Below are 24,874 nucleotides of genomic sequence, written 5' to 3'. Positions count from 1 at the left end.
CGGAGTCTGCAAGAGTGTAGAGACACAGTCGCACAGCCTGTGCATCAGTCTTCTCCGTTACGCTGTCTCACGCATGCAGAGTCCTGAGAGCTATTCAACATCTTCCTTGGAGACATCCGTCCACGAATATGTATGTATATATATATATATATATATATATATATATATATTATGTACTTGCACTGAGTGTATGGGATCGAGAAATAACGAAAGTTCACGAAAGTCTACAGGGGGCTCTGTAAGCGTGTCTATTCTCTTGGACAAGGTGCATTTGTTCGACAGGGAAGCTCGTGGACTGGAGTGGTTTTCTGTCGATGCCAGAGGCACAGCTTATGAGTCCTTTTTTACGAAGCACTGGGTTCGCTGACAAGAAGAACGTTGCTTTCAAAACGGCGACACGAGAGCGACAGCTCGAACCGCCGCGAGACATTCTTCGACAGATCCCGGGCAAGAAGGCAAGAGGGGGAGGAGCTCTTCGAGTTCTCTCTCTGCCTCGACGCTCAGAGAAGCGAGAGAGCTGACAAGATCTAAATCTACACAGACTTGCGCTCCACTTTGTTCTTCCTCTTCTGTCTCTACGTGGGCTGGAGACACCGACGGAGACCCTCGCTCTTCATGCGTCGACTGTCTCCTTTGTCTCTTTTCGCTCTTCTCCATGAGCACTTCCGACCCCCTCAAACTCTCTCCTTTCCTTCCTGACACAAGACATCCCCCTCTCCCCTCTTCTCTGCCTGCTCGTCTCGCGCGTCTTCCCTCTCCTTCCCATCTGTCTCGCGCTTCTCTCCTGTCTCGGCTGTTTCGTCTCTCCTGTTTTGTCTCGCCTCGTCTCCGCGCGCGTCTGCCCTTCCTTCTCTCGCTTTCGCCTGCCCTGTTCTCCCGCTCTCCAAGCTCTTCCGCGTCCACCTCCTCCACGCCCCAAAACAGGTCCCAAGCGTCCTGCTCCGTCCAGCTCTCCTCGCTTGTGCTGCTTCCTTCTTCCGGTTGTGCGTCCCCGTGTGATTCTCCCGCTTCTTCTGCTTCCCTGAGTCTTGCCCTGCGCGCGGTGCCTCTCGACATCCTCAGCAGGGTCGCTCCTCGAGAAGGCCGTCCGCTGCAGACCCCAAGAGCGTCGCCTCGGGGATCGCAAACTGTCGCTGCGGCTCTGGCCTCTCTATCTCTTCTTTCTCTCTGTTTTTCGATTCGCCTCCGCATGCCGTCTCCGCAGCCTCTCCAGCTTCCTTCCACTCTCTCCAGTCTCTTCCTCGCACGTTCGGCGTCTCGCATGCTGCCAGCCAAGACACCCCCGTCGGTCAGGCCGCGCAGCTCGCGCGCTCTGTCTCCACGTCCCTCCGCGCTGCGATTTTTCTCCAACCTGTCTCGCTCTCTTCCTTCTGCCTCCGCTTCCTGAGAGACGCGGCTGCGGCAGAGAGGACATGCGGGCGCGCTGGACCCCCCGCCGCGTCGTTCGGCGCCTCCGCCTGCGACAAAAACCTCCCGTTTTAGGGCAGACAGCGCCTCGGGTGAATTCGCTGCAACGGCCAGCGAGGAAACGACGAACCAAAACAGCGGCGAACCTCCGCGCGCCACAGCCGCCTCTGCAAGCAGGACTTGGCCCTCGCGCAGACGCCGCAAAGTCGCTTGGCTCTCGTGTAGGCGCACATCTGCCCTCGTCGCCCAGAGAGGCTCGAAAGCTCCCTCGCCGTCGCTCGCTCCGTTCCAGGCAACCCATTCTCGAGAAGAACCTTTTGACTCTCTCCGGCGTCCACAGGCTCCTCGCTGCGGGGAACTGGAGGCTCCACTGCGAGACGCAGAAGAGGCACATGAAGACGTGGAGACGCCGCGAGCAGACGCCGGAGACAAGCGGCACAGCAGCGACGGCAGTGAGTCGCTTCGCGCGTCCTTTCGGCTAATACGGGAGGGCGAAGTGGACGCACACGCGAGCGAAGACACAGGGAACAGCAGCGGTCTCTCTCCGCCACGTAGCAGGCCAGATACCTCACGCATGCAGTCGACCACTGCCTTCACTTGTCGCGCAGTCTCGGCTTCCAACAGAGACGACCCAGTCCTGTTCGTCGCGTCTCTCGCACTCCCGGCCTCTGTCACCTTAACGCAGGCTCCTTGCAACGATGCTCCAGTCCTCGAAAGCGAACACGAAGAAGACGCAGAAGACAACGCACAGACTCCGGATGCAGGAGAGAGGCGAGCGGTTCTCTCTTTCATGTCTTCCTCCTCGTCGGTCGCCGTCTTCAATGATGAGAAGCTGGAGAGAGACCAGACAGACTCGAGCTCAAGTCCCTCGTCAAGATCCGAGAAGTCTCCTTTCCTCCCTGTTTGTGTCTCGATTCCCCCTCCCTTTTTGATTGGCCCTCTCTCTCGATTCCGTTCTGGCTCATGCGCTCTCTCCCTCATCGCTTCTCTCCGGGTGCAGCTCCTGTCCTCTCCACACTCCTCATGCGCCAGGAGAACGTCTTCGTCCGCTCTCCTCCCCGCTTGTTCGCTCTCTTCTGCGTATGTGCCGCCCGTGAATTCGTCTCGCTTCTCTAGGTTCTTCGCTCCTTTCGCCTCCGTTCTTTCGCGGGTATCGTCCTTTGTCATCGTTGCGCTCTCCTCCGCGTTCGCCTCTCTCTCTGCTCTTCCCAACTCTGCTAGCAAGAGGCGCGCAGTCGTCAGCTGTCGCTGCAGTCTCCTCAGTCGACCGTGTTGAAAGTTTACATCTCCTTCGGCCAGTCCTTCACTCACGTCCTGTGAGGCAAAATTCCCCATAGCCTCTCCTCCTTCCCCTCGTTCCGCTCTGGCGACTGCAGATTTGGTCTCCGTTAAATACCCAGAAGGTTCTTCGCGTTCACTTCGCTCTCGCGCCGAGTTGCCTCCGCCAACGCCGCCCGGAAAAAGCGCAGGTTGGTGACCTACGACCTCCCCAATCGGGTGTACATACACCCCCGCGTTCCCGCCGTGAGGCGCTGTTGCTTTCTCGTCGTTTTCAATTTCTTCGAGGAGGGCGAGAAGCCGCCGGCGCACGCGGTTCACGTTCTCGCTCGCCTGTGCTCCAGGCGCTTCGTTTCTTCTCCCCTTTGGGTCACCTTTTCCCAATTGTTGCTCTGCTTGACGACGGTGACTGTCGTCCTCACTCGACGCTTCCTTCTCTTTCTCCCGTCCTGTGTCTTGTGTTTGTGTTTCCTCTCTGTCTGTCGCCTCTGCCTTCTCTTGCTCTGCTTCAGCTTGTCCGCTGCTGTCCATCGTCAGGTGCCCTTGCAAGCCTATGTTCGTCTCTCGCTCGACCTCTCGAGTTTCGCATCGCTCGTGCGACAGTGCGTCCTCTCTGCCGCTCTCCTTTCGTTCTGCAGCGCCTTCGTGTCTCGTCTCTTTGCCTTCCTCAACGGAAGCAAGTTTGGCGCGAAGAGCCGAAACGGCCTGCAGAGCAGACGCGCGGAGGTCCGCCAAGAGAGTCGATTGAGCGGGGGTCGTCGAAGCGGGCAGAGGCAAAGAAGAAGACGAGGGAAACGAAGAAGAGGAAACACAAGAGGGAGGCGAAGGCGAGGAGGAAGAGATGGCGGACGACGGAGAAGCCGACGCAGAGGACGAGGGGCAGGAAAACGGCAGAGCAGCAGAGGAAGGGTCCGGAGAACGTCTTTCTGGCTTGTCGTCCTGTATTTGAGACATTTGCTGTGTGACATGCGAGCAAGAAAGCGCCGATACAGTCGCAGCGCCAGGTGCTCGTGGAGCAGGAAGAACGGAAAGGTCTCTGGGCGACGAAGAAGTATCGAGAAGCGCGACCTTTTTGAGGTGCATGCGTTCAGCCAGCTGACGCCACTGCTCCTCCTGATGCCTGCTAGCCATCCATTTGTGGAGGGATGCTCGTACCGCTCGAAGAGAATCGACGAACGCGACAAGTCCGTCTGTGAGAGCTTCAACAGACCCTGTCAAAGATGACGGCGACGCACGACCGACCGTCCTCTCTCCACTCCACCAACGTTGCGAATGGCGAAAAATAGAACCTCCCGCGCGTTCTCGTTCCTCTGTCGTATCCAGCGCTTCGCCCGCCTCGACGTCTTGCAGGGAAGGCAGTGCGTGGAGGAGCTGCGCGGCAGAAGCTGCTCCGGTGTCGATCCACTTCAGACAGTCCGACATGTCTTGGAAAGAAGAGGAACAGAGAACCGATGAAGAAGAGGAGGCCGAAGAAGAGGCAGGAGAGGCACAAGTTGGCGGCGAATCGAAAGCGGCGGCTGTTTCCTTAGAAGAAACGAAGTAGGAAATGCCTTTCGTCCACTTGAGGGCGAGGTCGTCGAGTGCCGCATTCACCGTCGGGAGACTGGGCACCTGGGACTGCCTCTCAGAATCTTGGATGTGCACGCGTTCTGAGTTTCTCGCTCTTTCAGACTTTGTCGGCGTCTCTCCCGCTTCCTCTCCACGTCTTCGTCCACTTTTCTCCGCTTTCTCGCCTCGGTTTTCGTCCTCGCCTCTCCTCCCTGTCGTCCGTTCAGTCGCGTCCTTGCTCCGCCACTGCTTCTCGGAACTCGCGTTTCGCGCTGCCTCTGCACTGGCAATCTGCGCGGCTTCCATAGCAGACGCAAGCGCGCGAGACGCGCGGGAAATCGCCGAATCAACCGTTCGCTGAAGGCGCCGCGAACGCCGCGCCAGGCGCCCAGCGACGCGCGCAGGGTGGCGGTACACCGGCAAAAGGCGGAAGAACACAAATCGCTCCCACAGCAGCCATAGCAACTGCTGTTGAGTCAGCGAAGACGCAAATAGGAACTCGGGTCTGAACGTGGAGCGAAACGGCCAAAACGAGGAAGATGGAACGCAAGACGACAAGGAAGCCGAGAAGGGCGAGGGGCAAGAAAACGAAGCAGAGATAGCGGACGAGACCGGCCTCGAAGGAAGCGAGGAAACACAGAGAGGACAAGGGAGACCTGACCGGAGAAGTCTCAGAAAGATCGAGAGATCCGCGCAAATTTCCGCTGCTCGGGAGCGAAAGCGTGAGGCAAACATATCCCCAAAAGCCACAAGCGACCCATGGCTGCTGGAAGCGTCGACAGTCTGCACGGTCATATTGTCCTTCTGTTCTCCCTCCTTCGTTCCCCCTTCGTTTGCTTCGTCTGCTTCGTCTGCTTCGTCTGCCCTCCTCTCCAGCTTTCTCTGTGTCTTGTCTCGTCCTTCAAGAACAAGCCGTTCGTCGGCGTCCGTCGCTGCCCGTGCTACTCCTCCCCTCAGGCCAGGCGTCGAGACAGAAGCGTCGAAGGCGTCGGGAGAAAAGGCAGAAGCAAACAACGAAGACGCAGAAGAGCGACGCACATGCACAGGCATGGCCGGGGCGCAAAACACAGCTGTTAAGCTGCCGTCGAGGCCGGGCAGAAGCGCCGTTGACGCCGCAGGCCTGCAAGAAGAACGCAACGAGACGAAAACGAACGTCAGGCGCCCAGCAGCTGCGGATACACCCATTCACGGACTTTTTAACGAGCCATGAAGCACAGCTGGTTGTTTATCCCAGCATCACTTACTGTCTTTCGTATAATGTCACAACATTCGCTTCGTCATGCAGGCTCTCTTCACCCGCTGGTGCCCGTCCGGCTCCTGCGTCGTCTTCTTCATGGTCCACTGCGTCTTTTTCGCTGTCTTCATCAACCGCCGTCTCTCCACGTTCTTCGTCGACTGCGTCGACCGTTTCATGGCGTCCTTCCCACGACGGCTTCGTCCCCGAGCTGGGCGTCTTCGGCGGCTCGGGAGACAGCTCCGCGCGACTGCGAGAAGGCCTTCGTTCACAGAGATTGGCGGAAGCCGGCGAGTTGTTTGCGAGAGCACCGACGTTCTGGGGAGGCCGCGAACGCGATGCATGCATGGTCGACGACGTAGAAATGCGCGATGAGGATGAGGACGCAAGACACATCGACGACGGCGAAAAGGCTGCAGGAGAGAAGAACGCCGGTGCCGGCGAGATCGCGGAGACGCAGGGCGACGGGAGGACAGCTTCGGAGTGCTGAGGCATAGAGCACAACGACACCAGAGGCCTCGTTTTCTCTCGCAGAAGGCGGTGCACACCAGAACCGATGCGAAGAAATATCACCGGCGTAGGGTACCAAGTCTCGCACGTCGTCTTTCCCAGGTCCGCGCATGCACCCACAATGCGATGTCGACACGAGCGCGGGGCGAGGAGAGAGGAGAGACAAGGAGAAGCTGTGGGGAGAGCCGCGAAAGCAGTCCAGTGGGGTGGTGGTGTACAGCAATCATAAAGAACTTGGTTGTCTGTATCTCATAACTGGAGTCATATTCAGTATCCTAGGTACTATAATGTCTCTGTTTATTCGATGACACTGGACGACGAAAACGCAGATGTCGCTGCCTCAGAGTCGAGGCGTACGAGAGCGTGGAGAAGACGATGGCGAAGCATCGGGAAGACACAGAAAGCAGCGGTATTTGTTCGCCGCTGTGGCTTGATTCTCTGATATGCGTTTATCCCTCACTGTGGCGAGAGACGCGAGATCCGAGTCGAGTTTCGTCGCATATACATGCTTGCCGTCTGCCGTCAACGCGAGAGGGAATCGCGGGATCCCAGCTACCTCCAGAGCTGTGCCTGCATGCAAGGACGAAAAAGCGTTTTCTCTCGACTCTGAAGTTGTTTTGAATAGCCACACAACCGTCCGTTTAGTCATCGACCAGGCAACGTTTTCTCTGCATGCGACGCGAGGCGCTGTACCTTCGACTGCCTCCTCCACGCGCCCCAGTGTCCTCACGTCTCACTCTGTTCTCGTGAAAGCGAGTGTTTGTTCTTCTTCCTCTCGAATGATGTAGTTCGTTACGCCTTTTCCCCAGTTGCACACTGTATTTCTGCTTCTCTCCCTCATTGCCTGTTTCTGTTCGCTTCTCTAAAGTAAGCGTCGCTTTCACGTATATACATGTAGACAGGTAGATCAGGAGTTCGAGGCCTGGGCGTCGAGCGAGCGAGTTGAACAGATATCGCCGGGGGCAAACGTATAGAGACACATAGATAGGTAATGGTAGAAGTATGCACATATTGCACTTCGACGCAGATATGCACGTCTACGTCGTCGATTGATGTACCGGCGGCGACGTATCGACTAGAGGATTGTGACCGCCCTTCACACTCGCATGCGGAGTTCTGGAAGTTGCGAGAGCTTTGTCTCGCTGCTGTTGCAAAGCGGGGAAGAGCACGCACCTGCGCAGAAGGCTCGGTCTTCCTCGTCGGCTCCCGACGCAACGCAAAGAAGTTGCTGAGACTCTGCACTCCACCGAAAAAGGAGCATCCGACCACCCCCGCCAGTCTTCGCAGCGAAGGTCGCGGTGAGCAGTCCCGAAGGCTCCGAGACCGAGAGGCCCGTGACCCTCTGACAGAAGCGGCAGCGCCCCAAAAGCAGAGAAGACATGCGAAGCAGATGGCACTCGTGACGAGCGGGGAGCAAGCAACAGAGCAGACGAGGAAAGAGCAAAAGAGAGGAGGGGAAACAGAAGGACGAAACGAAGGCAGAAGAGAGAAAGGAGAGACAGAAGAAGCGCAGAGAGAACGGAAGACAACGACGAAGGCGGCAAGACGCCAGTCACGAGCGAAAGAGAGGCGAGACAGTAAACAGGCAAAGACTCAACGGCTGCGCGTCGCTGTTTCCCATGGAACAGTCTCCACACCCTTCTCTCGAAAAGTCATGAGTGTCGCTTCTTCACCTTTAGAGTTCGTTTCTCTGGCGAGAACGTGGATACAAATTATGAATCGAAACGTTCTCACACCACCACGTGTGATTTGTCTCTGTTGTGCATTGCGCATCCGACGTTCGCGCTTCGGGTACTCTTCCTTTCTCCTTTCCGTCAGCCTCAGCTCGACCCTGTGTCCTTCTTCTTTCCTCGCGTCGCTTGTTCCACCCAGTCTCCCTCTCCTCCCACTGAGTGTTCCTGCGCTTCTTCTCTCGCGAAACGCCCTTCTTCCTGAGAGTTTCTGTCTGTGCCTTCCGCGCCGTGCCGGCTTTCCCCGCTCTTCTTTCGCCTTCCCGGATTCCGACTTACGCTGTCTGATGCGTCTCCAACGGTGAACGTCGCGACGGTCCGCAGGCGCCACTCGGGGAGTCGACAGGCTCCACAGTCTCCTTCGTCGATGTCCTTCGAGCCAGGAAAACCAAACGCCTCCTTCGCAACGTCTGTCGTCTTCGCACACTCGGTCACCCTCCCATAGCCTGTGCTCTCCTGGAGAGCTGTCGTCGCCTCCGGTTCTTGTTCTTCATGCTCTGCCTTCTTGTCAGAAGCCGTCTTCGTCAGACGACCTGTCTCCTGCTCACATGCTCTCTCCTTGTTCACTTCTCGCTTCTCGCGCTTTCCTTTCCGCGCCGCCTCGCGCATCACCCTTGCTGGCTTTGTTCTCTCGACAGCCAGCACTGCAATGGTGGCGTCTCCCCCGACCGCGAGGAGACTGCTGCGCTGAACGGAAGGAAGAAGTCGACAGGCACTGTAAAGTCCGTTTGCATTCAGCGACAATGACGCCGGCTCTCAGGCGAAAGCGAGAACGCACACCCCACACCGAAGCCGCCGCCAAGATCTCGCGCTCCGCCGCTCCGCTCGAGGAGCTTGTGAATCCCCAGCGCAGCCGGCGGAACGCCTTTCTCGATGAACGTAGGACGGCGACTCTGCGGCACCGGGAACGAAACGCGACAGTTCTCTCGAGCTCGGAATGTCAACTGTGACGCGCACTGCATGCAAGTGTCTCCTCACCTCGAACGGCGTCACTGCCTGAACTGGGAAGGCCGTCGGTTGCAAGCAAAGCGGCACCAAGGTGGAGGAGAGAGAAGCGGGAGGACAAGAGGGAGAACAACGCGAACGAGAACAAGAAGCCTCAGAACCAGAAGAGGAGAAAGAGGCGAATCCTCTGGAAGAGGAAGGCAGAGGAGAAACGCAGAACCCCAAGGGACCGCGCAAAAGCTTCGAGTGTCTCTCTCTCTCCGAACGCTGCTCCTCCCTCCGCTCGTCTGCTCCCTCGCGGCTCGGCAGCGCATGCAGGCGCGCAGACGCAGCTGTCCGCTCTTCTCGCCTGCGCTGACTGGACGCAAAGACGAACACCAGAGAGAGAGGAAGACACACAAGGAGACTGGGAACCGCCTTCATGTGCTCGTACGTCCTTTCACGCATTCAAACGCTTCTCCACAGTTGCGCCGTGAGCTCTGTGCATCTACGAGATCCAGAAAGAAGTAGCTACAGAGAGGCCGCGAACAGGCGCGCATGCAGAGCGACAGGGCGACCTCGGTAGCTGGACGCGACGCGAGAGGCGTACAAAGGCGGTAGACGCATGCAGATCCATACAGAGGAGGTGGAGAGTCACATGCATAGACAGAGGGAGAGATGGAGAGATGCTTCGACAGGTGGAGAGCGAGGTAGAACCAAACGGTTTGCTGGAGGCGGCCGACGGCCAGGCCTGCACTGAATGGCGAAATGTGCGGTGCCCTCGACTGGCTGGTGAAGACCAATTGTCCACGCCTCCAGCGAGGGCGCGGTTCAACCATGAAGAGCGCGTCGATGCAGAACAGAGGCAGGAGAGACAGCATCACGCATCAGCAGACTCCGCAGATCAAAACTCGCCAGTCGAAACCGAGCGTCGCTTCATGCGCGTGAGTCCACATGCATGCAAACGCGTATATGTAGATATATACTGACACACACAGAAACGTATACTGAGAAATGCATCTGCACATACACATACATACTGAGATACATATACCTACATACACACATACATGTATATATAAATATATATATATATAAATATATATATATATATATATATCCACACACACACACACACACACACGCAAGAATATATATATATATATATGTATGTATGTATGAATATAGCATGCATGTCCGCTGATCTGTTGTTGGAACATAGTGGGGTGTGGACAGTGACACTTTGTTCGTTTGTTGTTCTGGCAAGTAGAGCCGTTCTTTGACTCTCCGCCTCAGATCGTCAAACGATGAGCAGTCGCTTTCCTTTTGTTCTTCCTCGCGCTGGCCTCTCAGGCGCCGAGGCGAGTAGAAGAACCGGGGAAACGAACTTCCAGTGGTCTGCGCGGCATGTAGCTCCTATTCGCCGAGACAGCTGGGAACAGGCGTTGACTACCGCGGTCACAAGCGACGCCGCGAAGGCGGCAAAGCGAGAAAGATGCACCATGTGTGACGCCGAATTTCCTCAGGTGCGGTTCGTCGCCAACGCGGTGCTCTCGCGTACCTGGAAACGCTCAGGTTCCTGCCCTTCCTTGACATCGCGCGAAGACCTCTGCATGCACTCTCGGTAGTTGGCGCTCCTTCGTTACCTTGCTCCTTCTGATCACCTGTCTCTTCTTCGTTGCCTTGCGCTGTTTCATCACTGTTCCGATCTTGGTTGTCTCTGAAGGTCTCTCTTTGTGGCATCGCTCTCCGCCGCCTTAGGGCCTCTGCTTCCTCTCGCTCGAACGCCCGGCTTTCCAGTTGCGACGTCTTGGTCTCGCTGTCGACGTCTGTCTTTATCTTTTCGCTTCGCTCTCTTCCGAGTGTAAGACAGGTCTGCGCAGCGGAGCATCTCCGCCCTGTCGACGCGTCCTCGACGGCGAGAAGAAGAAGAAATCCCCTGGGTGCTTTTTTCAGCTCCGGTGGACCGTCGGCGAGTCTGGCGAGGAAGGAAAGCAGGTGAGAGTGGAGATGTCTTTCGTACGCCAGTCGTCCGTATCGGTGACGAATTTCTTCAGGCGAAAGTCCCTCTGTGTCTTCTTGTTCGCCTTCTTCGGATGCGTTCGCTGTCGATTCCGCGCATGTTTTGTCCTTCTCCACGTTCACCTCCAAGCCTTGTCTGTCTCCCCGCCCTTCAGCATCCCATCCAGTCCACTCTCCACCAACAACAAGGTAGTTCTCCGTTCGTCTCTTTTCCGTCCTCATCCACCGCCGACTCTCTCGTCCTTCACACACACATCTCTCAGCGCCTGTTACCCCCAGCTGCTGCCGTTCTTCCCCTTCTTCCTCTTCTTCTCCCCCCTCTTGGTCGTCTGCGTTTTCCTCTTCCTCAGCGTTCGCTTCTTCGTTGTCCGCGCCTTGCTCTGCCTTGCAGTCATTTCCAGAGCCGTGGTCTGCGTCTGAGAGACGGCAAGCTTTCGTGTAGAGCGCGCGCACGAGTCGGAGACTTTTGAGGACACCCTTCATCAACTCTGCCGTTCTGCGCACCTCTCTCAACGCGCGATGGAGGCCGTCCAGCTGCGCAGAAACTCGCGAAGAGAGGGCAACTCGCAGCGCCTCCAAGGTCTCCAGAGCGGCTGCGTCTTCAGCGCGATCGAGAGGCCTCGACGGCTCGCGACGCGGCAGCGACGCCTCGCCCAGAGCCGCAGAAGGGTGGGAAGCGCGCAACGCTGCATGCGCAGCAGCCGCCGAGTCTGTCGGTGGTCGCGAGCTGGCAAGCGCGTCCGCAGGCGAAGGCGACGCAGAAGGAGACGAGGACGAAACTGAGTAGAATGGAGAAGAAGAAGACGAAGACGATGAAGACGACGAAGAAGACGAAGGAGATGAGGATGATGGGGAGGACGACGACGACGATGAGGAAGAAGAAGCGGCAGGTGCCAAAGAAGCAGATGGAGGGTGGTAGTCGCCTTCGTCGGCTGAGACGAATTCATTTTGTGAAGAGGCGGAATCCCCAGGTTCGTCAGGATGGAGAACATCCGCCGGGTGACGCGCATCGACTTCGTCTCTTGACCGTATAGACTCGGAAGCCTCCGAGCGTCTCTCGCCCGTGTCTGGCCAGCGTCTCAACATGACTCTTGCATCTCTTTCTCGGATCGCTTCTGACTGTCGAGAAACACACAAGTCGAGATCTCTCTGTTCTTGCAGATGCTGGATTTCTTCCTCGCGGCTGCGCGCCTCGTTAGCGAGCTCGGCAAGCCGCGTCTCCACCGCTGCATGCAAATGCCGGAGTCCTTGTAGCAGAAAGAGAAGCCTCTCGCGTCGTCCCCACTCCCCCGCCGTTGCGCCCAGCCGCGACAGGCCCCGGAGGCCTGCGCGGATCCGCAAGTGACGGCCCAAAAACACAGAGAGAAGAAACGCGAGAGAAGACGAAGACGAGAGAGAAGACGAAGACGAGAGAGAAGAGGAGGACGACGAAATGATGAGGCGAATGAGTCTCTTGACTAATTCGGAAGATATATCGCCTCGCGTCGAGTCTTCGCGGTGGCATCCAAGGATTCGCAGGCTGCGCGCAAGAGCTGTGAGTTGCGCCTGAGTCACGGGCGCGAGAAATGGCGAAGCGGAGATCTTGTACAGCAGTCTTGAACGCAGACTGGTTTTCGCGTTTCTTCGTCTCTTCACAACAGACGTCGTTCCTGAGGACGCCGAACCCAATTGGCGAGAAGGCGATTCAGGCCGAGGCGCCTCAGAGAACCAAGACGCGTCCACATACTGCGGAAGCGCCCAGAAGGAGAGACACAGGGGCCGGAGGCCTGTGGGCCGCCAAGGCGACGCCGGTCGAAGATCTGAAGAGCGCCAAGAACTTCCAAGTTCTCCCAAGTGTACCCCACTGCTTCCCCGATCCGCGCCGCAGGTCTGAGGACCCGCGCGAAGCTGCTCGCTGCGCCGCTGTGTTCCGGACTGTACGCAGTGCGTTTCGTCTCGGGCAGAGGCACCCGGCGAGCGCATTGCGGCCTCTGCAGTGAAGACCGAGAGAGGCAGGAAATGCAGGAGACGCACGCCTCCGGCCTCTTGCGAAGAGAAACACGAGAAGCAAGGAGAGGCTCGGGAACGCGGCGAGAGAGCCGCCTCTCGAGACGAAGCCACAAGAGGACAGCGGGTGCAAGACGAGGGAGCAGAAGGCGAAGACGAACGAGTACAAGAGGCTCCTCGCGGAGGACCGACGGCGAACCTTCTGTGTGCCAGCCGCGATAGGTCGGGAGCTGGGCCGCAGAGAAAAACGGCAAAGTCGCCATATGCATCGCCGCAGGACGACGGAGAAAAAGCAGAGAGAGACAGCGAACACGGCGAAGCAGCAGGGGCAGATGAAGGAAGAGAAAACCAAGGAGAGGTGAGGGTTAGAGACCTCGAAATGGGAGAGACGCGCCCAATGAAGGCGACGAGGGGAGTTGGACCTCCCGGGTGTACAGCCATCTTGTTCGCGACGAAGGGCAGAGGCGCGATTTCCGTCTGTAGAGGAAAAACGAAATGGTTTGCCAAAACGAAGCCTTTTATGAACAGTTCAACGTCCCCCTCCCTCCAGAGCCCCGATATGTTGCCGCGCTTTTACGCAAGCGTTCGCTTGTTTCTCTCGTCACCGCGTGCGTCTTTGGGCGGTCGACAAGGCGCTGTCTGTCTCTCTGAGTGTCTCCGTTTCACGGTCGCGGTTTTGCTTTCTGCTACCCTTTGCTTCTTCCGGCCCTTGCAGTCACCGTTCCCTCCATGTTCTCTCTGTGAAGGACTTACTGTGACGAGGCTTCTCCGCGCGTCGACGTTCCAGAGAGACGCCAGCGTCGATGTCTCAGTCGCCTCTCTGCTGTACAGACACAGCAGTCGGACGCTTCTTCTCGTGCTCGTCCTCCGGCTCCAGCTCTCTCTCTCCTCCCTCGCGGTTTCGTCGTCTCTCCTCGCTTCTCCTCTCCTCTTTGCTTCTTCGTCCACCTTCTCTGCTTCGCTCATCTCCGCTGCCGCACTCGCTGTCTCCCCTCCGTCTCCCTCGTCAGCCCACCAGGCCACAGCGACAGCCGCCGTCGACGGATCCAAGGCTTTGTGGCAGAGAGAAGAAAAACACGCAGAAGAAGCGAAGGAAGAAGAGAACGGAGACGAGGACGAAAAGAGAGAAGCAGGAGCAGGCGGCGGCGAGAGGCAGGGGAAGCAGCGCAGCGAGGGAAGGAAAGACTCTAACCGAGAGAAGGAGTCTGAGAAACGCACAAGACACCCCACAGCCAAAAGGAAAACGTAAACGAAGATGTAGCGAGCTGTAGATAGATAGATAGATTAAGACATAGAAACAGAAAGGGATGGATCGATCCAGTGACAGATATACAGAGAGACGGGGACAAAGAGACCCATGTCCCACTGGACTACGTCGACACGATCATCGTCACGAGGGAGTCTTCTGCCCGCGCCTTCAGAGTCCGTTTCATGTTCTCCCAACGTTTCTCCTCTCTTTTTCTCTTCTCGTTTTTTCTCACCCTCTGAGTCCGACAATGCGTCTCCGAAAAGAGGGAGAAACGCATCGCCGTGCATCACCGGATTCAGCTCTGTCGGCGCTCGATGTGTGTCTTGAAAACAACGTTCTTCTCCTCTCCTCGTGGGTGAAAAAATGTCTCGAGTCGAACTGCGTCGCCTGTCTCTCTTTCTTCGCGTTCCTCTCGCCCCTTCAGGAAGCAGAAGAAACCAGCGATTCCCTCTTTTCCAGTGGCAGGTCTGTCCGCCGCCGTGACGAATCAAACAGCCTTCTGGGAGCTCCCCCCAATCCTCCTCCTCCCCCTCCTCTGTCGCTTTTTCATGATCTTCTGCTGGTTCAGCTTTTTTTATCTCCACAGGATCGCCTTCATTGTGTGCTTCATCTTCTCGCAACCGGTTCTCCAGACGCCAGTGTCGTCTCGGGAGAATCGGTGACAAGTACAGGGGGAAGGTCCCCACACGCATGCACCACACGGGAGGCGCCAGGCGACGCCCCTGCTGCCTTTCTCTCTGTCCGCCTTGCTGCCTTTCTCTCTGTTCGCCTTGCTGCATCGTCGGAGGTGATGCCTTTCGCGAAAGCGGATCTCTCAATGCCGCGTCCGCCGCCACCCTTGCGGGAGGCTCACGAGGCGCGGACGGCTTGGCAGCATCCTCTAGAGACGCGCGCGAGCCATCAGCAGCAGCAGCCGGCCGGGCAGCAGGAGCGGGAGCGAGAGCCGAGGACGCAGGGGAGGACGGGAAGCGACACAGGAGACTCGCGAGCGACCATGCAAAGAGGCGGCCATCCTGAGTGCCGGCGACCAGAAACGCCGGCGCGAGGACGCTGCAGAGAAACGAAAACAAATGCCTTCTCTCCCGGATAGAGCGGCGACGCGGTCTACAACCACCGGGCGGATGTACAGCCGAAACGCACGCAACGGTTGACACGGGAGCAGGAACGCGCAGCAGGTGTACATACACTGAGGCGGAGATTTGGAAGAAAACAGTTGAAGGTGAAGTTGGTGTCGCAGCGTCTGTGACGATGGAGGAACTTTCAGGAAACCGGCAAATGCAGTTGAGAAAATGCAGTTGGGAACTCCACCGAACTCTTCTCGAATCAGTGTCTATGTGCTCTGACGACGGTGTCGGTGGGCTTCACCTTTTCAAAAGGGAGGAAACGGCATGTCGGCTTTTTCTGCTTCTTACCTTAGAGACTGAACTGCATGCGGAGCGAGAGAAGTGCACCATCGCCACAGCTCTGTCTTCGGCTCCTCGTGACACTCTTCCCGCTTCTCCACGCCATCATATTTCTCTGTTTCTTGTTTCTCTGCTAAGGTCCGGCTGTCACTCATCAACCTTTCTGCATGTCTTCCTCTCGTCTCGCCAGGCTTCTCATCTGCGCTTGTCTCCTCGTTCTCTGTTTGCGCTTCTCTCGTCTTTTCAGTCTTCGTCGTTCCTCTCCTTCTGCTCTTCCTCATCGCCTCCCGCCGCCAAATGCCAGGCCGCTCAATTTCCACGAACAGTCGACCGTCGCTGCATGCGGCGGCCCAAAGGAAGCAGCGCCTCTCGCGAGGCTCGCGCTCGCGAGCGGCCGCAGCCGGGAAAGGCGACGCGGCGGCCGACGCGACGGTGGGGGCCGCGGAAGAAGAGGAAGCAGAAGAAGACACCTGGAAAGAGGAAGAAAAGGAAAACGAAGAGGCCGAGGAAGCAGAGGAGAGACGCGGTGCGGGAGGTGAGACAGCACCGCTTGACGGAGCAGGGAAGAGGGAAGGTAAAGGCGTGACAAACACAGCTGTGATTATCGGATTTTCTCGCGACAAGGATAGGCCATGTTCTCCAGGATCCTTCGAGTCCCGAACCGAGAAAGTCAAGGAAGGAAAGGGCGAAGAGTCGAACGGACTGCTTATCGTTTGGAGACACGAAAGCCGGTGCGCGAGGAAGCGCGGCAACGCGCGTGGGGTGTCTCGACACCTCAGCTCGAAGGTGAACAGCCCTGAGAAAACACAAAAGCGTCGTCAAAAAAACATGTATTGTCTCTTTACTCGATTTGCGTCTGCTCCTGAGAGTAACGACACAAGCTGCAAACAAAGGTATCCTTGACCTAAACTCAAGTGTCAAGTAGAGACAGCTCTTAGACGGATTAATTATGTCAAAGAACCAGTGGAGGCGCGAGGCCACAGCGAGGCGAAAGCGAAACGAGACATACGGAAAGACAGAGAGAAAGAGCGGCAACGGAACTGAGCAAGAAGCGAGACGGCGAATGAGGCTCTCAAAGTCGACTTGCGTTCCCAGAGAATGGAAAAGAAACTCAAACATCGAAGAAGCCGTCGGAACGACGACGTCGCAGGCATCCAAAGAAACAGCCGAACAAAACCTTTGAAGACCACAGTGGTCAAACACAGACGTTTTGGGCCCAATAGCAACGTAAACGTCAATATATATATATATATATATATAAAATATAGAAATATAAGCGCATGCATAGAAAACATAGAGGCATGCATATGCACATCTAGGTTGTTGCTCAGGTAAACCACTATGACATACACAACAGGGCTGGAAATCAAATGTCACAGTTGCTTGCCTTACCTCCAGACGCGGTGAGGATCCAGAAGCGCGTTCCTGTTCCGCCTGCTTTGACGGCTTTATCCTTGACAGGTGTGTCTTCGTCCTTGTCTCCCATGTCCGCTTCCATCGTTTCGCTTTCTCTCCAACCTTTTTTGTTTTCTTCCCCGCGATCTCCCAGTTCCTGTTTCTCGAACGCGGTTCCCTCTTTCTCCTTCCGTTTCTCCTCTCTCTCTTGGTCTCGAGCAAGCGACCGCAAGACAGCCGCTTCTGTCCGCGGACGCCCGAAAGTCACCAGGCAAGTCGTGTGCTCTCCTTGGTGTACGTACACCGCATCGGGAGTTACTTGCAGAACACCTGATAGGAACGTCGAGAACCGGAGAACGCGGGAAAACAGTTCGGAACTCTCTTGCAGTTTCGCAAGCACAGCCTACGCACGAGCTGCAGATGCAAATATACACGTCTGCCTATCTTTTTAGTAGCGAGAGGCACCGAAGATGCGATATCTAGAGACATACACACATACATACAGAGATAGGGAGATGCAGAGATACAGATAGATAGACAGATAGATAGACAGATAGATAGACAGATAGATAGATATAGATAGATATAGATAGATAGACGCAGACATAGATAGATGGAGATCGACAGATAGGTAGATCCGAAGGTAATTAAGTAGATACGGAAACGCTTTGCACCCTGTGGATGTGCGAGTGCCAGTTCAGAGAGTCGGAAAACGCGAGGACGTACCTGGCTCCCAAGGTCGTTCGCTGCAAGCCACAGACGCCACATGAAGCGTCCGGGCATCTCCTCGTAGTGTAACTCCTTCACATTTGAGCATGACCTGTCTCTCTCCCCTCATGTTCGTCTCCACCTTGCAAGCTGTCCCTCTCTCGGCACTCCTTCCCCCGTTCCAGGAGCGATAATCGGTTCCGGATGTCTCACGGTCTCCTTCTGTCTCTTCCACCTCTTCTCCACTCTTTTCATCCTCGCCTGTTGGGCGCGAAAGCCGTCCGTCACGGTCAACAAGTCGCGCGTCCGTTCGGCGGCAAAAAGACTCGACGAGGATCCAAGAATCTCGCCTCGTTTCGTTGTTCTCGCGCTCCGCCTCTTTTTTTTCGTTGCGGGGCTCGCGGCGCCTCGAACCCAGCGGCGCCGCTCGACGTTCTCCCGCCGCCGCCGTGTTTCTCGGAGGCGCAGGAAGCAGCCAAGCCGCCAGCGGCTGTTCCGCGGGAAGTCCTCGATGACGAACAGGCGAAGGGGAATCCAGAGCCCGGGCAGGCGACTGAGGACAAGGCGCGGACGAAGCACCTGATGACGACGAGAGAGAAGACGCCGATGAAGAAGATGATGAAGATGAAGATGATGCGCGAACGGCGTTCGAGGGGAAAGTGGAGGGAGCCGTTTGGAGACTGGAGGAAGACACGAGCTTTTGCGGAGGTTGTGATTCTGAACCCAATAGCGCGTGAGGTGAAACTCGATGTCCTGCGAAGAACGCATGCACACAGCGCCGGCAGACAGCAACGGGAGGTGAGAGTAATCGTTACATGCATTGTTTGCCTTGGTTCCCAACACTGAAACAAAAGGCTTTTTCGATGTGCCCTCTCTCGATTCGACTCGCCGCTCATGGCACTCGAAACCGTTTTTGGTGAACAATTGCGAGACCTGAGTCATTCGATCAGCTGCCACAATCTGGTAGCGGGCGTACGGTCTTTTCGCAGCTGACTGCATCTCTCTCTTCTTCGCTCCTCTCCACTGGCGACTCGGTGTTCGGAGCGGGACCCACTGCCTATAACTACACCTGTTAAATTATAGTTTCTCGAGTAGATGGTTTGCTGGGTCAGACCTTAAAGGTCAGGTCTAGCGGATGCAGGCCGCTCTTCAAGATTTAGACCAGACGCCCAACTGGAAGTACGTATCCTCCCAGGGAAACGACGGCGCCTCACCGACCGACCTGGAAGTATCGTTTTGCGTTCTCTCGGCTGAGTTCCACTTTTCTACACCCCTCTGCTTTGCACCTTGTGTCAGTCGTCGGCCCTCTCTTCACGTTCGCTGTCTCTGTCTTTGATTTTCAGTGTTCTTCTCTTACCGACACGCAGGCCAAAGAGCACCGAGTGTGGCCAGCGCCCCCCCGTCACGTACACCGTTCCGCCTGCGTCCATGTTCTTGCCTTCGAGGATACTTTTCAGAGGATGCCGAAAGGACGAAAGGGAGGAGACAAGCAGTCTCGGAGGGGAAGTAGAAGCGGAGGAGAATGCGTTCGAACAGAGCGAAGCGAGAGGAGGAAAGACGGCCAGAGACAAATCGCTAGGAACTTGGAAACGAGTCGCGTGCGGCAGGACTTCGCTTGGTACGTACCCCGCATCTGTCAGGTGCGTTCGGGTGTGCATACACTCCAGCGGCACGAGTCTCCAGCGTTCGCACTCGGCCTCTCCGAAGTTTTCACACGTCAAGGCCAGAAGCCAGTCGCTCGCGCGTTCTGTCAGACCCAGCAAGAGCCAGACGCGCCTCTCTTTTACCACAGTTCTGCTCACTTTCGCTGAAGGATTCTGTGTCTCGTGCTGAGTCGCACCCTCGTTTCCCGCGCCTCCCACTTCGGGTGTACGTACACCTGGCTGGGGGTGGCAGGCGGAGGGCGCGAGGGAAGGCTGGACGAGCAGAGACTCCTTCCTCCCTTCCGGAACATCGGCACCCGCAATGTTCGCTAAGTTGGTGGAACACAAACTCAAGGAAGAAGCGAGAGAAGCGGACGAGGATGGACCACAAGCTGGAAAGGACTTGGCAACGGCGAGCACTGGTGTGATGGAATGGAAGAGCATGCAGCCGGTATCCGTCTTCCCCACACAGAGTCGTGGGCTTGACGCGTCGCCTGGCACATCTCGATTTGTCCGGTTCTCGTGGGAAGACTGAACCCGACGCAAAGCCTCCAAGCTCCTTTTTCCCTCTTCTTCCGCTTTCTCCCCACCCCACGACAAAGGGACGGCACACACTCTGGTTGCGCAGTTCGCTCCTGAAGACGAGAAAAGGTTTTCTGTGCACTTCTCTGCGAACGGTTGCTGCCTGGCCTCTGTCCCGTCCCCATTCGGAGATCCACCAACTTTCACTTTTTTCCTCCCAGACAACGAAGGCGGAGGGTCCTCCTCACCCCCGACGCGCAACACCCGTTGCGCCCGGTGTATGTACACCACACTCGCGAGGAGGAACGCAGACTCTCGCCGATCGTGGAGAAGCAGCAGAACGCGATCTGACCCTGGAGGCGAGACAGGAGACGGCAGCAGACAGCCCACCCCAGGAGCGAAAGAGGACGCGGAAGAGGATGCGGAAGAGGACGAATCAGCGAGAGGAGAAGCGAAACACACACGTGACATCGTGGTGTCTGAACATCTCAACGCACAGGGCAAACGTGAAGAAGATTCCGAAGAAGCAGAAACGGAGTCTCTCCAACGCAGTCTCCACCCGCAGCGTGGACACGGCCTGTCCTTGCCAGTTCCTCGTTTGCTCTCCTTCGACACAGAAAAAGAAGCACAGGCATAAGGCAGGGATGCAGCAGAGACAGAAGAGACAGAAGAGACAGAAGACGAAGCGGGAGAAGCACGGCAGCACCAAGAGTCGCAGAGGCGGTGGAGCACGCGAAAGGGCGAGACGGAAGAGGAAGACGCCGCCTCCCGAGAAGCCCACGCAGTATGGGAGATCACCTGCATGCACACAGCGGAGACAGCCGAGAGACTGCATGTGCATGCAATACGCGGCCCCCCTTTGAGACAAACACAAGGAATCTGACCCCACAATGAACAAAATCTCTGGGGAACGCCTATAAGTGATCCGAAACGTCACGCTACAACTGGCGCCACCTTTGAGAGGTTATTTCCAACAACCGACGAAGCAGGACGACCCCGACAGAGGCCGAAAGGCTCAGGCGCACGAGGCACTGCGACAATCAAGAGGCGCCAGTGTTTTCACTATGCAAAGAGAGGCGCGAGATGTCGGCACAAACGAATGCATGCACGAACGTGAAAGCAATAAAAAGAGTGCCACGACCAAGCGGCGAAACGAACCTCGCAGCGAACGCCGAAGTGCGGGCAGACGCCGCCGTCGTGTCGCTCATAAAACGAGGAAAACGCAGACGAAGAAGACGAAGAAGACGAAGAAGACGATGACGAGGAGGAAGAAGACGCAGACGAAGAAGAGGACGAAGACGAAGAAGAAGACAGAGGAGAGGAAGAGGAAGAAACACAAGAGAAGGAAGACGACGATGACGCGGAAGAAGAGACGAAAGACGGGACGCTGGGGAGAGAAATTCTCAGAACAGACAATCCGTAGATCGAGGAGACGAACAGCAGGCCAGATCCGTCTGACGCAGTTGTCGAGACGATGGAAGTGAAGGCATCTGGAGGTCGCTTCATGTCCGCCGCGGTCATCGGTCCTGCCGCCGAGAGAAACTCGACGCATGCGCCCTGAAAGTGCGAAGTTGCAAGAGACACAACACCGACGGGGCGTGGAGACCCAGAATGCCCGCGCGCGCGAACGAAGTGTCAAAGAGGCACAACGCCGGAAAAGAGAGGGAAGTTCTCGCTCAACCGGCGATCATGCAGTGGAGGCATCTTCCACAGAAACCACAACCTTGTTGGTGTCTGTCGGTCGTCGAAACGGAGACAGGAAACCGACGACGAAGACGCGGAAACCCAGCCGATGCATGCGCATGCACCCAAGCACCCACCGACGGGTTCGCAGACACGCAGAGTACGCCAAGGACGTCGGACGCATGGCGAAATCGAACGCTGTAGCAGAGTAACAATCTCTGTTCGAGACTCACGTGGAGCTAGCCGCGACGGTGTCGCAGAGACACACAAGTACAAAGTCGCAACAGCAAACGAGTTAAAACTCTCTCGTCACTCATCTGGGAACGCATCCACACCTGGAGGCGGCACCCTCACTCAACACCCCGGTAACCGCGAAGCAAAATTAGGAACGTTTTACTGCAGTTGGAGACTCAAGTTGAATTTCAGCGCTCGAGTGTAAGTGTGAAGTCCATGCTACCAGTGAGACACCCCTTCAATCGTCTTCAATTTCCACAGTCGCTTCTCACGTTTTCTTCTACTAACCGCACAGAGATGTCTTCCAGGACCGCGTCCCACTGCCTGACCTTCCAACACTGTTCTCACCGGGAGAAACGACGAATCAGAGTCGCAAGACGAAGAGGAACCCGATATGCCAGCCGCGTAGGCAGACGAAGAAGATGAAGAGGAAGATGGAAAGGAAGCTGGAGATGAAGACGGCGAAGCGGCAGATGAAGAAGATGGAGAAGAGGAAGTTGCAGGAGACGATGAAGATGATGCTGATGAACGAGAAGGAACTTGCATTGACGACAGCGAAGCGCTGGAACAACAGGCAGCGGGGCGCTGAGAGGCGCGCGACTGCGGAGTACCTCGAGCGTCTCGTTGGGGCCTCAAAGCCGAGAGAGAAAAAGGCAGACGAAAGAGAAGCAGTGAGTGCCGACGAGAAGCTGCCGCCTCGACCGCATGCACAGCGAGAGCAGGGGCCTCGCGCAGAAGCACCAGTTGGTCTCTGCATGCAGCCAGAACGAGAGTTTGAATGGGACAAAAATGGGAAGGACTAAAGTGCGACATCTCATCTCTGACTGTGGCGCCAAGAGGTTCGGGAGCAGAAACGACAAACACGTTCGCGGACAGCAAGCGAGAGAGACTGTCATTCGCAAAGTGCATGCACGCCTCGAATCCTCCGGGGTCTCGTCAGAGTCGCTATCTGGGAAACGAAAAGTCTTTTTCTATGCGGCCCTGCGCCCCGTGCATTGAGTGTCTCCTCACACGTTGCTTGACACCGGAAGAAAAAAGAGAAGACACGCTGGTAGAGGCGGAACTGACTGCCTGGATTTGCGCGAACGCATGTGCTGAAGGTTTCCATTCCTTCGTTTTCTCTGAACAAGCAAAGTTCTGGAGTTAAGCGTCACAACGGTGTTCACGTCTTTTTGGCGTGGAAGCTGCAGTGATAACCGTGTTGGTCCGCTCTACGTCTAGAACCAGTCTGGTAATAACATCTAAGGTCGTTGCGAATCTACCGTAAACGGCGCACGACGGAATCCGTTGTCTTTGACAGTGACGGTTTCCGATGAGCGTGAAACCCATCCGGGAGAAAAGTATCAAATAGACGCTGATATGCCAACCGAAACGCACCTGCTCTCCACCACGACGAGGAGCACTGCAGCGGCGGAACGTTTGACCGTGGGCGGGCACTGGTGCGCCTGGGTCGTTTTTCTCCTACAGTTTCCAACATCTCTACTGGTGTGGAAACGCGAAGACGAGGAGCCGAAGGTGACTGGGGAGGACGGCGAAGAGGGAGAACAGGACGAAGAAGAAGAGCACGACGGAGAGGAAGGAGAAAACGAAGGACCAGAAGACGCAAAGAGCGACGCGTGACCACGAGGCGGGCGCCTCTTTCTCTTCCTTTGGGCTGGCTTCTCAGCAAGCTGAAGAGTGCTTCGCGGATTCAAGTTTTCGCTTCCAAACTGTTCCGCTTCGTCGCATCTTACTGATTTGTCTTCTCCAATATATTCACCTTCTTCGTCGTCTCCACCGTCTCCCTCGTCTCCATTACCTTCCTCTGCGTCCACTTCTTCTCCGACTTTGACCAGCTGGATGTGGCGAATGGTGCCGGCGAGACGAAAAGAAAAGCTGCGCGCACATTCTTGGAATCCCGGCTCGTCGGGGTCGTTTTGCTCGCCTGGGCGCGAGAGCGGAAAACGAGTGAAACTCCCTCTGAACTTTTCCTGGTGTCCATCTTCTTCACGTCTGCTGAGTCCTCCGCCTCGCCGCGCGCCCGTCGCGCAATGCCCTCTGTCTCCGCCTCGCTCGCATGCTCCACATTCAGACCTCGCAGCTTCCGCGGCTCTTCTCGCGGCTGTGCTGCAGTCAATGGTCTGCCCTTCCTCGACGCTATGAGCCGCGAACGCGCCAACGACAATTTCGCCAGTCGACGCGTCCCGCACGACTGCAAAAATGTGTTCAAGGACGGCGAGACTCTCAGGGGCCAACTGCCCCAGAGACAAAAAGAGAGGCGAAGAAGAGCAAGAACTACGCGGCTGTACCGGGCTGTCCCCGCGTTGGTCCCAGAAAGCGCTTGGCTCTGCCAGCGATCCCGCCACTTGTGGGGAATCGGAAACGGTGCGCGGAGGCAGGGAGAAAGCGGAGCTGCTTCCGACCCCGCAGGTACACAGCGTGGAATCATGCGGAAAAGGACAGGGTGGAAGCGACACCCTCTGCTCGACTACGAAGCGTCTCGTTTCAGGAGACAGACACAGCAGATGGAGGTGCCCCTCTCTGGAGAGAAGAAGAAGACGGTCCGGACTCCCAGTTCGCAAGTCCGCGTTACTACCCACACAGGTCCGGCAGTGAGAACGAGGACACTCAGAGACAATGGAAGAAGCAGACGACGCAGCAGAGACGACCGAAGACTCGCACGACGCAGACGAAGAGGGGAGAGACGTACAAGAAGAAACGGCCCTCCTGTGAAATCCTCGGAAGGAAGGTACACGAAGGCGGCGGATCGCCCGAACGGCGCCGAATGTCGGCTGCTCCAGACACAGGCCTTCGCACTTGGCCAACACCGATAACGCATCCCGTGAGTCACACCAGGCGCTGGAGGAAGCTCCAGATGAGGGGAAGAAGACCTGCACGCGGTCGCACTTCTCCCGTGACTGTCCTGTGGGTTCTTTTTCGCCTCCGATGCGCGTCTGTGGAGGCGCGTCTCGAGTCTGTACATCTGGTCCTGAATTTCCTGAAAAATGCAAACTCGCCTCGCGCTGGTCTCTTATGACGTCTTCCTTGGATGGCCCTGCCGATGCCGGTGCCAGCATCTCCCGTAGCCACCCAGAGTTTCGATCGCGGAGGAAGGCAGTAAGGTCTTTGAGACAAAGGCAATTACCCCGATGCCACACCAGCTGGACGTGTTCCGGTGTACAGACACCCGGAAGGCTCGTTCCGACACCGACTTCTCCAATCTTGCGAGACGCTGACGCGTCAGAATATCGCGTGGAAAAAGTCAATCCCCCTTGCCCACTCCCGGCGCAGACTGGGCGCGCTGCCTCTGCGTCGCTGCCTACATCTTCGCCGCGACATCCGATAGAATCAGGGAGAAAGCTCCCAAAGACGACCTCCCGCGAACGCTCTGGTCCGAGCACAGTTTGTTTGAACAGCAT

At 56.8% G+C, this 24,874-nt stretch overlaps 1 protein-coding gene across 1 annotated transcript; it reads right to left on the bottom strand.

Moving 5' to 3' along the window:
- Positions 1-384: 384 nt before the first annotated feature.
- On the bottom strand, positions 385-24,874 carry TGME49_271145 (hypothetical protein; the record flags this gene model as incomplete). The annotated part of the gene is made up of 16 exons (XM_018781607.1): positions 385-5,353; positions 5,478-5,953; positions 6,438-6,547; positions 7,151-7,319; positions 7,987-8,394; positions 8,686-9,010; positions 10,193-13,116; positions 13,393-13,844; positions 14,121-14,938; positions 15,301-16,087; positions 16,684-17,016; positions 17,413-18,147; positions 18,752-20,357; positions 20,718-21,116; positions 21,825-22,227; positions 22,854-24,874. The coding sequence occupies 16 exons, from the start codon at positions 24,872-24,874 to the stop codon at positions 385-387; spliced, it is 16,935 nt and encodes a 5,644-aa protein (XP_018636643.1).

This window comes from Toxoplasma gondii, chromosome VIII (assembly GCF_000006565.2).
Source record: "Toxoplasma gondii ME49 chromosome VIII, whole genome shotgun sequence".
NCBI classification, from domain to species: Eukaryota; Apicomplexa; class Conoidasida; order Eucoccidiorida; family Sarcocystidae; genus Toxoplasma; species Toxoplasma gondii.
The sequence above is the reverse complement of the archived record's forward strand: the minus strand, read 5'-3'. Positions and strand labels throughout refer to the sequence as shown.